Source organism: Oncorhynchus gorbuscha, linkage group LG15 (assembly GCF_021184085.1).
Source record: "Oncorhynchus gorbuscha isolate QuinsamMale2020 ecotype Even-year linkage group LG15, OgorEven_v1.0, whole genome shotgun sequence".
Taxonomy (NCBI): domain Eukaryota; kingdom Metazoa; phylum Chordata; class Actinopteri; order Salmoniformes; family Salmonidae; genus Oncorhynchus; species Oncorhynchus gorbuscha.
In genome coordinates, this window is record NC_060187.1 from 16,432,992 (window position 1) to 16,448,629 (window position 15,638).

Here is a 15,638-nt window from a genome sequence, read left to right on the forward strand (position 1 = left end):
GGCAACATCCTCCTCCATTTACACTTCCACTTCGATGTGATAGCAGTTCCAACCCCCCACCCCGCTCTCTCTCTCTCTCATTTGTTGTGAAGATGGGGAGAGGTCTGGCCGTAATAAAGAGATGCTCAGCTTTTTTGACACCACACTCCTAAAACCAAGTTCTGCAGGCTCTGGTTTTGTCTTATCTTGATTATTATCCAGTCGTGTGGTCCAGTGCTGCAAGGAAAGACCTAGTTAAGTTGCAGCTGGCCCAGAACAGAGCTGCATGTTTTTCTCTTAATTGTAACCAGAGGGCTGATATAAATCCTATGCGTGCCAGTCTCTCTTGGCTAAAAGTTTAAGATAGACTGACTGCATCACTTCTTCTTTTTATAAGAAACATTATTCAAGAATAACAAGAATAACAAATTCAAGAATTGCCTCTCCCCTATTTGACCTAGATCATGTGTGTGTATGCATTAATATGTAGGCTACGTGTTCCTTTTTTTAAATGTAGTTCTGTCTTTGAGCTGTTCTTGTCTATTGATGTTCTGTATTATGTCATTCTGTATTATGTTTCATGTTTTGTGTTGGACCCCAGGAAGAGTAGCTGCTGCTTTGGCAACAGCTAATGGGGATCCTAATAAAATACCCAAATACACATTTAATTCAATTAAATTCAATGGCTTTATTGGCATGGGAAACGTGTTAACTTTGCCAAAGCAAGTGGATAATAAACAAAAACAAAATTAACAATACAAATTAACAGTAAATAATACACTCAAAGATGTTCTAAAAGAATAAAGACACTTTAAATTTCATATTATGTCTAATAACAGTGTTGTAACGATTTGCAAATAGTTAAAGTACAACTGGGAAAATAAATAAACATAAATATGGGTTGTATTTACAATAGTGTTTGTTCTTCACTGGTTGCCCTTTTCTTGTGGCAACAGGTCACAAGTCTTGCTGTTGTGATGGCACGCTGTGGTAGTTCACCCAATGCATATGGGAGTTTATCAAAATTGGGTTTGTTTGCGAATTCTTTGTGGATCTGTGTAATCTGAGGGAAATATATGTCTCTAGTATGGTCATACATTTGGCAGAAGGTTAGGAAGTGCAGCTCAATTTCCACCTCAGTTTGTGGACAATGTGCACATAGCCTGTCTTCTCTTGAGAGCCAGGTCTGCCTATAGCGGCCTTTCTCATTAGCCAGGCTATGCTCACGGAGTCTGTACATAGTCAAAACTTTCCTTAAGTTTGGATTAGTCACAGTGGTCAAGTATTCTGCCCCTGTGTACTCTCTGTTTAGGGCCAAATAGCATTCCAGTTTGCTCAGTTTTTTGTTAATTCTTTCCAATGTCTCAAGTAATTCTATTTTTGTATTCCCATGATTTGGTTGGGTCTAATTGTGCTGATGTCCTGGGGCTCTGTGGGGTGTGTTTGAGTTTGTGAATAGAGCCCCAGGACCAGCTTGCTTAGGGGACTCTTCTCCAGGTTCATCTCTCTGTAGATGATGGCTTTGTTATGGAAGGTTTGGGAATCGCGTCCTTTTTTAAAAAATGAGCATTTATCGGCCTAATTCTGTTCTGCATGCATTATTTGGTGTTTTACCTTGTACACAGAGGACATTTTTGCAGAATTCTGCATGCAGTCTCAATTTGGTGTTTGTCCCATTTTGTGAATTCTTGTTTAGTGAGCGGACCCCAGACCTCACATAAAGGGCAATGGGTTCTATAACTGATTCAAGTATTTTTAGACAGATCCTAATTGGTTGAATCGTTCACAGCTTTGTGGAAGTTACCTGTGGCGCTGATGTTTAGACCAAGGTATGTATGGTTTTTTGTGTGCTCTAGGGCAACGGTGTCTAGATGGAGTTTGTATTTGTGGTCCTGGCGACTGGACCTTTTTTGGAACACCACTATTTTGATCTTACTGAGATTTACTGTCAGGGCCTAGGTCTCGCAGAATCTGTGCAGAAGATCTAGGTGCTGCTGTAGGCCCTCCTTGGTTGGTGACAGAAGCACCAGATCATCAGCAAACAGTAGACATTTGACTTCAAATTCTAGTAGGGTGAGGACAGGTGCTGCAGACTTTTCTAGTGCCCTTGCCAATTCGTTGATATATATGTTGAAGAGGGTGGAGCTTAAGCTGCATCCCTGTTTACCCCCTCGGCCCTGTGGGAAGAAATGTGTGTGTTTTTTGCCTATTTTAACTGCAAACTTGTTGTTTGTGTACATGGATATTATAATGTTGTATGTTTTTCCCCAAAACTTTCCATCAGTTTGTATTACAGACACTCATGCCGAATTGAGTCAAAGGCTTTTTTGAAATCAACAAGGCATGAGAAGACTTTGCCTTTGTTTTGGTTTGTTTGTTTGTCAATTAGGGTGTGCAGGGTGAAAACCTGGTCTGTCGTATGGTAATTTGGTAAAAAGCCAATTTGACATTTGCTCAGTATGTTGTCTTCGCTGAGGAAATATACGTGTCTGTTGTTAATGATAATGCAGAGGATTTTCCCAATGTTGCTTTGTACGCATATCCCACGGTAGTTATTGATGTCAAATTTGTCTCCACTTTTGTGGATTGGGGTGATCAGTCCTTGGTTCCAAATATTGGGGAGATGCCAGAGCTAAGGATAATGTAAAAGAGTTTTAGTTCAGCAAATTGGAATTTGTTGTCTGTATATTTGATCATTTCATTGAGGATACCATCAACACTACAGGTTGCAGGGTTTTTATTTTGTCCTGTAGTTCATTCAAGGTAATTGGAGAATCCAGTGGGTTCTGGTAATCTTTAATAGTTGATTCTAAGATTAGCATTTGATCATGTATATGTTTTTGCTGTTTGTTCTTTGTTATAAATTGGTAAGTCGCTCTGGATAAGAGCGTCTGCTAAATGACTTAAATGTAATGTAAATGGAAAAATATTGGAGAAGTGGTTTACCCATACATCTCCATTTTGGATACATTTTTCTTTGTGTTGGTGTTTGTTTAGTATTTTCCAATTTTCCCAGAAGTGGTTATGGATTCTTCAATTACTGTCACGCCCTGACCTTAGAGAGACATTTTATTTCTCTATTTGGTTAGGTCAGGGTGTGATTAGGGTGGACATTCTATGTGGCCGAGTGTGGTTCCCAATCAGAGGCAGCTGTCTATCATTGTCTCTGATTGGGAATCACAATTAGGCAGCCTTTTTTCCCATCTGTATTTTGTGGGTAGTTATTTTCTGTTTAGTCTCTGTTACCTGACTGAACTGTTCGCTTTCGTTTTGTTACTTTGTTCATGTTTTTAAAAAATAAATAAATAATCATGAACACTTTCCACGCTGCGCTTTTGTCCACTCCTTCCGACGACAGGCGTTACAGAACTACCCACCACCAAAGGACCAAGCAGCGTGGTCAAAAAGGACGAGTGGACATGGGAGGAGATCCTGGACGGAAAAGGACCCTGGGCGCAGGCTGGAGAGTATAGCCATCCAAGGGAGGAGATAGAAGCATCAAGAGCGGAACGGCAAAGATACGAGGAATTAGAGGAATGGCGACGAGACCAGGAGTCACGACAACAACGTGAGCCCGAGAGGTAGCCCCAAAAATGTTTTGGGGAAGGGGGCACTCGGGGAGATTGGTGGTGTAAGGGTTTAGACCTTGCTTACCATGGGGAGCATGTGACTGGTCAGTCACCGTGTTATGCGGTGATGTGCAAGGTGTCTCCAGTGAGCATTCACAGGCCGGTGCACTCTGTGCCAGTGCCCCTCATTTGCCATGCGGAAGTGGGCATCCAGCCAGGACAGATTGCTCTACAGCTCTATGCTCGAGACCTCCAGTGCACCTCCACGGCCCAGTGTATCCGTTGCCTGTGCCACGCACCAGGCTTCCAGTGCATCTCCCCAGTCCGGTGAGACCTGTTCCACGTACCAGGCCTCCAGTATGTCTCCCCAGCCTGGTAAGCCATGTGGAAGCTCCACGCACCAGGCCTCCAGTACGTCTCCACAATCCTGTGAGACCTGTTCCGGCTCCACGCACGAAGCCTCCAGTGATGATCCATGGCCCGGAGCCTGCAGTGAAAATCCAGGGCAAGGAGCCTCCGGTGACGGTCCCCAGTCCAGAGCCTCCGACGACGGTCCCCAGTCGGGAGCCTCCGACGACGGTCCCAGTCTGAAGCCTCCGGCGACGATACGCAGTCCGGCGACGATCCGCAGTCCGGAGTCTTCGGCGACGAGCTGCAGTCCAGAGCCTCCAGCAGTGGTTCCCAGTTCAGAGCCTCCGTCGATGATCCACGGTCCGGTTCCACAGAAGCGGAGGGATCAGTGCAGGGAGCGGGGGCTACGTCCCGACCCGGAGCCACCACCGAGTGTTGCGCTTTGGTCCACTCCTTCCGACGACAGGCGTTACAACTACATTGAGCTGATTTCTGATTGGCTGTTCTTGCTGCTCCTTGCCTAATTGTTTTTTGGTAGGTTTCCAAACTACATTCCTTCCATCTATAGCATTTCTTAATATTACTCAGTTCCTTTGGCTTTGATGCCTCATGATTGACTTTTGCTCTGTTCAAGTAGACTGTGATTTTTCTGTGGTCTGATAGGGGTGTCAGTGGGCTGACTGTGAACGCTCTGAGAGTCTCTGGATTGAGGTCAGTGATAAAGTAGTCAACAGTACTACTGCCAAGAGATGAGCTATAGGTGTACCTACCATAGGAGTCCCCTCGAAGCCTACTATTGAATGTACATACCCAGCGTGCGACAGAGCTGCAGGAGTTGTGACCCGTTTTAGTTGGTTATGTTGTCATAGTTGTGTCTAAGGGGGGCATATGGGGGAGGGAATGCTGTCACCTCCAGGCAGGTTTTTGTCCCCCTGTGTGCTGAGGGTGTCAGGTTCTTATCCGGTTCTGGCATTTAGGTCGCCACAGACGAGGACATGTCCCTGGGCCTGGAAATGATTGATTTCCCCCTCCAGGATGGAGAAGTTGTCTTCATTAAAGTATGGGGATTCTACTGGGGGGATAAGTTGCGAGCTTGTACCGCGGGACTTAGAGGTACCCAGCATCATGGTTTCATTGCTCCAGACCACCACAAGGAGGAGTTAGAGCTCTCATTATGCATTTGGGTCCCAAGGTTTTTATGACCAATCATGGTTTCAATGACAAAATCAGTGGTTCCAATGACAAATTTGCCTCAAGCCACCTGTCCCTGCGTGAAGATGGCTGACAAAACATTACGGTGGAACCAAATGTAAGTAGTTATAACGTCATAACGAGTCAAGCAAAACATGTTAGTTAATGTAGAGACAAACGTTTGTGCATATTATTTTGTCAGAAAGTTAATTCGTGAAAATCGCTATTTAGCAAGTTAGCTGACTAGCTAACATTAGCCAGCTAGCTTGCTAGTGTTATGACAGAAGAATGAATTTGTAATATCTGATGTTTAATGTTTTAGTGATTCCTGAGAAAACCAGCCTGTCGTCTTGTGAAAGAGTGGATGTAAAGAATCTAGCTAGCTAAAGCATTTACTGCAAATTGAAAGTACAATTATGTAAGCTTGCCTTGCAATGCAGTTGAAGTAACATAGCTAGCTAACTATTTAATTGTTTATTGTGTAGTGGAGGATAAAAATAACTGTATGCCTATGGATGTGTAGCTAGCTACAGTATGTAGCCGATCTGTGTATGGACCCTAAAACGTTAGGTTTCTGAAATAATATTTATACCAATCTATGAACCTCAGCAATCATAGTTGTTGAATCAACTTCAAGTCTGAATGGCATTAATTAATCCTATGGATAGAGTAGAATATAATAACTTTATTGTGCCAATGATGCAAGTCCTATATACACATGTACTGTAGTTATTACCACGCATGAGATTCCCACATTGTAGCCTGTACATTGAATATATTCACTGATCATGTACTCTTCCTTGGCAAATAAAGGTGTGGTTCAGGTATGAATCTCTGAGACATTCTTTTTCAGTCATATCAAACTCCATTATTTGAATGATGCTGTGATTACATGTGTGAATTAAGTAAAAGCTGATTTGTATCTGCATTAGTCTGAGGACACAGGATAGTATTTCAATTAGATACTTAATTTCAACCAGTGGAGAATGTGAAACGCTTTATTGAAATAGGTTCATTATCTAGGTGTTATAAATACATCATAAATGCATTAGAATTATGATCATTGTAATATTATATTATAAATACAAGTTCAATCTGTACTTCAATGCGCATATGGTGTGCATTATGAAACGAGGAAGAAAGACGAGGTGGGGATAAAGGTGTAGAAGACAGAAAGGGAAAGAGGTAAGAAAAGTGGCTAATTAAAACATACCCGCAGACGAGAGACAGATGGATAGAGAGAGTATGATTAAGCCCTGTTTTTTTATTCTAACACTGTCAGTTATTATAATCATCAGGAGGTGAAATACAAAACTGACCTTGGATCATTGACTCTGGGACTACTACATCTCTGTCTGTATTTCAATGTAAAGCATCTCTTTAATAATACTTTCTGTGGACCCGACCAAGTGACCTCTTGTTTTTCCCTGAATAGAAATACCATAATATTAATCTAATTAATTAAGCCAAATTTCTTAAAAATCTATCCCATATACTATGTTATTACAAAAAAGGTTTTAAATTCTCTGGTAGAATTCTGCGGCAGCACGCAAGGTGTGCCGCAGTTTCGTTTCCTTTTGAATTTCTAGCCAACAAAAACACAAAATACAATGACCAAGGCGTGACAAGACCTTAGATAGGCAGGGCAGGATGGATATAGGTTTGTAACAGTTTGGGTCCAGGGTGTCTCCCCCTATACATGAATGTATAGTTAAAGTGACTATGCATATATGATAAACAGAGAGTAGCCGCAGCGTAAAAAGAGGGGTTGGGGGGGGGACAATGCAAATAGTCTGGGTAGGCATTTGATTACCTGTTCAGGAGTCTTATGGCTTGGGGGTAAAAACTGTTGAGAAGTCTTTTTGTCCTAGACTTGGTACTCCGGTACCGCTTGCCATGCGGTAGTAGAGAGAACAGTCTATGACTGGGGTGGCTGGCGTCTTTGTCTATTTTTAGGGCCTTCCTCTGACACCGCCTGGTGTAGAGGTCCTGGATGGTAGGCAGCTTAGCCCCAATGATGTACTGGGCCGTACGCACTAGTCTCTGTAGTGCGGTCAGAGGCCGAACAATTGCCGCACCAGGCAGTGATGCAACCAGTCAGGATGCTCTCGATGTTGCAGCTGTAGAACCTTTTGAGGAAATCTTTTTAGTTTCCTGAGGGGGAATAGGATTTGCCGTGCCCTCTTCAAGACTGTCTTGGTGTGTTTTGACCATTCTAGTTCATTGTTGATGTGGACACCAAGGAACTTGAAGCTCTCAACCTGCTCCACTACAGCCAGGGCAGTGTGGAGTGCAATAGAGATTGCATCATCTGTAGATCTGTTTGGGCGGTATGCAAATTGGAGTGGGTCTAGGGTTTCTGGGATAATGGTGTTGATGTGAGTCATTACCAACATTTCAAAGCACTTCATGGTTACAGACGTGAGTGCTATGGGTCTGTAGTCATTTAGGCAGGTTGACTTTGTGTTTTTAGAAACATGGACTATGGTGGTCTGCTTGAAACATGTTGATATTACAGACTTAAATCAGGGACATGTTGAAAATGTCAGTGAAAACACCTACCAGTTGGTCAGCACATGCCCGGAGCACACGTCCTGGTAATCCGTCTGGCCCCGCAGCCTTGTGTATGTTGACCTGTTTAAATGTCTTACTCACGTCGGCTACGGAGAGCGTGATCACACAGTCATCCGGAACAGCTGATGCTCTCATGCATGCCTCAGTGTTGCTTGCCTCGAAGCGAGCATGGAAGTGATTTAGCCTGTCTGGTAGGCTCGCATCACTGGGCAGCTCGCGGCTGTGCTTCCCTTTGTAGTCTGTAATAGTTTGCAAGCCCTGCCACATACTGTAAGACGGGCGCGGGTGTAGTATGATTCAATCTTAGTCCTGTTTGATGGTTCGTCGCAGGGCATAACAGGATTTCTTGTAAGCTTCCGGGTTAGAGTCCCTCACCTTGAATACGGCAGCTCTACCCTTTAGCTCAGTGCGAATGTTGCCTGTAATCCATGGCTTCTGGTTGTGGTATGTACGTACAGTCACTGTGGGGACTTACACATTTATATAGCTACATGTATTTCATGTTTATATAGCTACATGTGTTACACATTTATATAGCTACGTGTGTTACACATTTATATAGCTACGTGTGTTACACATTTATATAGCTACATGTGTTACACATTTATATAGCAACATGTGTTACACATTTATATAGCTACGTGTGTTACACATTTATATAGCTATGTGTGTTACACATTTATATAGCTACGTGTATTACACATTTATATAGCTACGTGTGTTACACATTTATATAGCTACGTGTGTTACACATTTATATAGCTACGTGTGTTACACATTTATATAGCTACGTGTGTTACACATTTATATAGCTACATGTGTTACACATTTATATAGCTACGTGTGATACACATTTATATAGCTACATGTGTTACACATTTATATAGCTACATGTGTTACACATTTATATAGCTACATGTGTTACACATTTATATAGCTACATGTGTTACACATTTATATAGCTACATGTGTTACACATTTATATATCTACATGTATTACACATTAATATAGCTACATGTATTACACATTAATATAGCTACATGTGTTACACATTTATATAGCTACATGTATTTCACAGGAACACAGTAGATACATACCTTTATTCCCCCTCTATCCTAGTGACAGTAGTGAATCCATTCCAGTGACTCTGCTCCAGGTCTTAGTGCACTGCCGGTGCCGGCTCAGAGAGACCACATCTCCTCACACACCAGGGGAAGGAAATGCAGGCTGGGACTGGGACAACTACACAGCACAGCTCTCACTGGACACAGAGAGTGTGAAAGGGCATGTGAAAGAGTGTGAGAGTGCGTGTGAAAGGGAGAGAGAGAGAAAGAAAGAGAAAGTCGCGATTTGCAAGGGATGTTGGATGGTTGTTGTTGCTGCTGTTGTGTGTTTGATGTATTCTTGAATGTTGCATTTATGATAGTGGAAGTTGGTCTGTTTAGATAGTTAATGTGGATTGGTGTGTGTGTGTGTGTGTGTGTGTGTGTGTGTGTGTGTGTGTGTGTGTGTGTGTGTGTGTGTGTGTGTGTGTGTGTGTGTGTGTGTGTGTGTGTGTGTGTGTGTGTGTGTGTGTGTGTGTGTGTGTGTGTGTGTGTGTGTGTGTGTGTGTGTGTGTGTGTGTGTGTGTGTGTGTGATAGACCTGAGGTGTGTGTCTGATGGTGCTGGGTAGCTGGGGTGTTGGTGCTATGTATCGGCGTTCGCCCTGTCACAGAAGCAGGGTCCACTTTGACTTCAGCGAGGAAGTCATCAAGAGACTCCATGCTTCCAGCCACACTCACAGGTCAGAACAAGGATAGAACACCGTCTCTTACTTTATTTTTCTCTGTCTTTTTCTGTCGCTTTCTGTCACAATCACTTCATCTTTCTCTCATGTGCTTCTATAGCTTTTCTCAGCTTCAGTTAAGGGCATGATGTGTTGCCATTCATTAGAATTGTTATGCATACTTTTTAGTTCTGACCCCCCAATGTACTGTATTTCTCCCTCTTACGCTGTCAATCCAGACTTTCTTCCCCCTTTCTGTATAATTTTTCCCATGTTCTGTTTGTGTGTAGATGTCTCTCTCTTTCCAATGTTCATTATATATAGCCCTCTCTCTCTTTCCTATGTTCAGTCTCTAAATATCTGTTAATCATGGATTCTATAGTTGAGTGTGTGTTAGGGAATCAAAACTATATCACGTTGACTGTGTGGCATTTGTTTGTTTACATTGGTGTGGTGCGAGTCTGTACAGCTGTACTACTGGTCCATCCAGATGCAGTTGTGATGTTACCTACAGCTCACCTACTGTAATTGATGTATTGCAATTTCCTAAATGTAAACACATACAATATGCTCTGCAAAGACAATGTCGCTTATGAAGAAGATTTCCTGTTTTGAGTTGATTTGCCTTGCTGAGATTGACACATTACTCTACAACATTAACCTTTGTCAAGAATATCATCATGATACAATCGTAGATTGTTGATGTGGAGAAGCAGAGAGAGGGAGCAGCAGGCTGGACAGGGCGGGTCCAAACCAGCGTGACTAGTCTGGAGAGGAGACTCTGGCCATACTCATCTTGAAGAGCCAAGGCTCCCTGTGGAAAGTACTGTACACTCAGTCAGTGCATGTGGAAGTGGAACATTACAGATGTCAAGTTTTAACTTGATCACCCTTTTCTTGCAGAGAATGTTCCCGCTACATCAGGAAAGGAATGAGCCTTGTGATTCCTTAAAAATTCACAGTTCTCTTTCTCTCCATGCGGGGGCAGTCAAATCATTGGGATCAGGCCTGTTATCAAATAATATTCTCCCTCGCTCGCTCAAATGGTAGCCGTAGGTCCTGTTACTGCAAATTCAAATGTACAAAAATCTATTTTAAATGCATCCACACACAAAAACAACCATCATTTTATGTAGCTTACTTAATAACACAATATAGATATTGGTCTCCACTAGGCTATGATATACAATTGTGAAGTGAATCCTAAGGTTAGGAATGAGCTGCCCAAACTTTGATAAATCGTAACCTCGGGTGGTCTAGCGGTTAGGAACACTACCTTCACATATAGGTCTACCGTGTCAGCGTGGGTTAGATTACGACATACGCCCTTCTGGTACAAATAACTCAAACTCCCCGATACACTTGATTAGTTTCACATTTAAAATATGGACAGTCAGAGAAAAATACCACTGATCTTAATTTTTTTTTAAATATGACCAGACACACACCAGACACTTCTGGAAACTGTCACACCTGTCTCTCTGCTTGTCTCCACCCCCATCTAGGTGTCACCCATCCTCCCCATTATCCCCAGTGTATTTATACCTGTGTTCTCTGTTTGTCTGTTGCCAGTTCGTTTTGTTCCGTGAAATCTACCAACGTTTGATCCCCTGCTCCTGTCTGATCATGTTCCTGTTTCCTAGTCCTTCCCAGTTTTGACCGTTCTGCCTGCCCTGACCCTGACCCTGACCCTGCCTGCCGTTCTCTGGATTACTGACCTCTGCCTGCCTTTGACCTATTGTTTGCCTGCCCCTATACTATAAATATACTTTTCTTTGACACTGTCTGTATCTGGGTCATACCTGAAACCTGATAGTACAAACTGGCCATGACTAACCCAGCAGACTCACCCAGCAGACCAGCTGCACAATGCTGTCTCCCTGCAAGGAGCCACCCTTGGAAGACACAAGGAGTTACTTCAAGGTCATAGGGGAGGGACTCCATTCCCTGCAGAATGCCATGACCAGGCGTTCAATACATTGCTGGAGCAATTCTGCGGATTCCCCACAGGGCAGCGGGTCACACCCGTAATCCCCCAGTCTACCCCAGTGTCCAGAGAACCCCGCTTACCTCCTCCAGAGCGGTACGCTGGAAATTCCAGAACCTGCCAGGCTTCTCTCTCCCAGTGTTCCCTAATTTTTCGAGCTGCAGCCTTCTTTGTTCCCCTCAGACCGCTCGAGGATAGCATACATCATAATGCTGATGTCCGGGAGGGCACTTGCCTGGGCCACGGCGGTGTGGGAGCAACAGTCCGCCGTCTGCCTCAGTCTGGAGGAGTTTATGGAGGAAGTTGGGAAGGTGTTTGATTCTCCTTTGTCCAGGAGAGAGGCTGCTCGCAAGCTGCTCCACCTATGTCAAGGCTCCCGTAGTGTGGCAGACTACGCAGTGGATTTCCGCACGTTGGCAGCTGAGAGTGCTTGGAACCCGGAAGCGCTGTTCGACAGTGTTCCTACACAGAGTATCGGAGGAAGTAAAAGACGACCTTGCAGCCCGGGAACTACCGACGGATCTCGACTCACTCATCGCCTTGACCATTCGGATCGATTGGGGGACTACGGGAACGAAGGAAGGAGAAGAGATTCGACTTCACTCATCCTGGCATAATGTGTGCGGGGTCAGCGGCTGTAACCTTTGGACAACACAGGCACTGAGGCAACCAACAATTTATTTGGCCTATTGATTGCCTTGAACATTTAACAAAATAATTTATTAAAAAAAGATTTCCCCTCATTAAAAATACATCTAGCCCCTACAAATATGTCAATTTCTTATAATCCACATAAGAATTCACACTAGACGCGCTGTAGCCTGCATATAGCCTACATAGGATATTTGAAGTGACACTCTATGGACCTACAGTCTAAGTTATTGTATAGCCTACAAACATTGCTTCCAGCTTCTCCTTGCGGTGATTCTAAATATTAAATATTTATTAAAATCCTCCTGCTGCAGGATTATTTTCCTCCTGATATGAAATGGGTCATATTATGATCTAAGATCTGTAGTTAGTTCACACTTGTGCTTGTCTGTTCATGTGAGCATGTACAGTATCTGCCTGTAATTAATGTGTGCGGTGGTGTTGCTGGCCATGATCTGTGTTTGCTTGCTTGTGCGTATATCCTGTAGGAAGCTGTGTGAGTTCGTGACTAGGGTTGCAAAGGGCCGGAAACTTCCCGGGAAATGTTCCATGGTAGGTTAAGCCCGGGAATTTAGCTTAATTTCATAAAAAAAGTTAGCTTATAACAGTGTACCTTTTTTGTGGGATACACATAAGGCAATTCTAGTTCTTGTGACATATTTTGGTTGAACTATCCCCAATTCAATGGAATTGCAACCTCTGCATGCACTCTTCCGTCACATGTACAGCATATTCTCAAGATCTTGCACACTAATGAGATGCTATTGAGCCCACACTACTACACTGTCTGAGCCAAGGACTACAAGCTTTCTGGTAAGTTTTGATTACAATACTGGGTGAGGTGAATATATTTTATACGACATACATGATTTTTTGTTAACTAGTAAATAGTAGCCTACAGCAAAGTGTGTTTAAATCATTTCTAACTTTTTAACAATTTCTGCTAGTTAGTGTTTGCTACCATGTGGGTTTTAGCTTGCTTGAGCCTGCTAACTGAGGAGTGTTAATTCACCTGTTTCCATACGTTTAATTTAAAATATGTATCTTACAAAGGAGTTGTTTAATCTAACTGCTTATCTATTTGTCTGCACATGGAATTGTATTTGGGTGTTTTTAAAACATTTTTTCTAATCTTTACAGGAAAATTCCACAGGCATTATCTGATGTGTGAAGATATTTCACTGCAGCTAATGTAGAAGGAAAATCTGTGTACATTTCCAAATACTTTGCAAAATCATATGTGAAGAATGCAACGAAGATGCAGAATCATCTGGCCAAGTGCATAAAGTTTCCCCAGCACTCGCAACAAGCAACCTCTGACAAAAGTCCCTCTACTTCTATTCGAGGTGAAAATTATCAACCAGACACCTTATCGATAACAACAGCTCATGTCCTCCTGCAATCAGAAGTTTTTTGACTCAATGGAGGAACGTAGTCAGAGAAATGCTGATGAATGTCTTGCTCAAGCTGTGTATGCAACTGGTTCACCTCTGATTCTCACAGGCAATGTGTATTGGAAGAGATTTCTGAATGTTCTTCACCCAGCATACTCTCCTCCGACCAGACATGCCTTATCTACTAATTTCCTGGATGCAGAGTTCAACAGAGTTCAAGTGAATGTCAAGCAAATCATAGAGAAAGCACACTGTATTGCAATCATCTCTGATGGGTGGTCGATTATTCGTGGTTAAGGAATAATTAACTACATCATCTTCACCACTCAACCAGTATTCTACAAGAGCACAGACACAAGGGACAACAGACACACCGGTCTCTACATTGCAGATGAGCTGAAGGCAGTCACTAATTACCTTGGACCACAGAAGGTATTTGCACTGGTGACAGACAATGCTGCGAACATGAAGGCTGCTTGGTCTAAAGTGGAGGAGTCCTACCCTCACATCACACCCATTGGCTGTGCTGCTCATGCATTGAATCTGCTCCTCAAGGACAATATGGCACTGAAAACAATGGATACACTCTACAAGAGAGCAAAGGAAAAGGTTAGGTATGTGAAGGGTCATTACGTTATAGCAGTAATCTACCTTACCAAGCAAAGTGAGAAGAATAAGAGCACCACATTGAAGCTGCCCAGCAACACCTGTTGGGGTGATGTTGTTATCATGTTTGACAGTCTCCTGGAGGTGAAGGAGTCTCTCCAAGAAATGGCCATATCACAGTCTGCCGATATGGACAGCCCCATCAAGAGGATCCTCCTGGATGATGTATTATGGGAGAGAGTGGTAAGCAGCCTGAAACTCCTGAAACCTATAACAGTAGTCATTGCACGGATTGAGGGAGACAATGCCATCCTGTCTGATGTTCAGACTCTGCTTGCAGATGTAAGACAAGAAACCGTACTGCCCTGCCCAATTCACTGTTGCTCCAAGCAGAGGAAACTGCAGTTCTGAAATGCATCAAAAAGCTTGAAGACTTCTGCCTGAAGCCCATACACACCGCAGCATACATGTTGGACCCCAAGTATGCTGTCAACAGCATCCTGTCTGGTGCAGAGATCAACAAGGCCGTTGTTGTCATCACTACCGTGTCTCGCCCCCTTGGCCTGATGAGGGCAAGGTTCTTGGCAGTCTGGTGAAGTACACTTCCAAGCAAAGGCTTTGGGATGGAGATGCAATATGGCAGTCATGCCAACATATCAGCCACCTGGTGGAAGGGACTTTGTGGATCTGAGGCTCTTTCCCTTGTTCCCTCTATCATTCTCCAAATCCCAACAAGAACAGCCACCTCAGAGCGCAACTGATCCTTGTTTGGGAACACACACCAAAGTGCGCAACAGGCTTAACAATACAAGGGTTAAAAAATTGGTGGCCATCCGGGAAAATTTGAGGCTTTTTGAGCCTGACAACGAGCCAGCCTCAACAAGGTTGGAAAGTGACAGTGGAAATGGGGCCTTAGAGTCTGATGTTCAAGAGGTGGACATTGAGGAGGTCCAGGGAGAAGACATGGAAGCCTGAGAGGAAGACAACCAAAGCTTTAGTTTCTAGACTACCATTTTACAGATTTATTTTGAAAACTTTTTTGGGAGATGTGGTGGATAGTTGGGGATCATTCAATATTCCCTTTCTTTTGTTGTTCAGTGAAATCATCCCATGTGAAGAGTCAACTCATTTAATTAAAGTTTAAATGTGTTTTATATTTCTATTGGAAGGATTTAATCATTTGCAATTATGTCTAATTATGATAAGGTGAAAGGTTTGTTTCTGTCTCCATATGATATGGTAAATCTATTCAATGCTAAACATATCTACATTTAAATGGTATTCGTATTAATTTGCATATATTTCCATTAATTTCCATATATGCCCATTAATTCACATATATCCCTGTTAATTCCCACAGAAAGTTTCCACCTCTGAATATTACACAAAATGTACAACCCTATTCGTGACTATAATTTACATTATGTGTGGGGAGGTAGTGTGTGTGTTGTGTATGTGTGTGTGCATGAGCGTGTGTGTGAGTGTAGATAACTGCCCCTGTGTAGTTTATAATGAGAGGGTGTTTGGACTTGCCACCCACCAAATGCCAACACAACATTTTCTCCTAGT

At 43.0% G+C, this 15,638-nt stretch overlaps 1 protein-coding gene across 4 annotated transcripts in view; it reads left to right on the forward strand.

Annotated features, from left to right (window-relative positions):
* Positions 1-15,638, forward strand: part of pde4ba (phosphodiesterase 4B, cAMP-specific a) — a 360,826-nt gene that overhangs the window by 241,220 nt on the left and 103,968 nt on the right. The window contains exon 1 of one of the 4 annotated variants that reach the window (XM_046300229.1): positions 8,919-9,449. The exons of the other annotated variants lie outside the window; for them this stretch is intronic. Coding sequence (XP_046156185.1) covers positions 9,325-9,449 — 125 coding nt within the window. The 5' untranslated portion in view covers positions 8,919-9,324. Of the gene's footprint in view, positions 1-8,918; positions 9,450-15,638 lie in introns of those variants that run through there. 4 annotated transcript variants of the gene reach the window in all.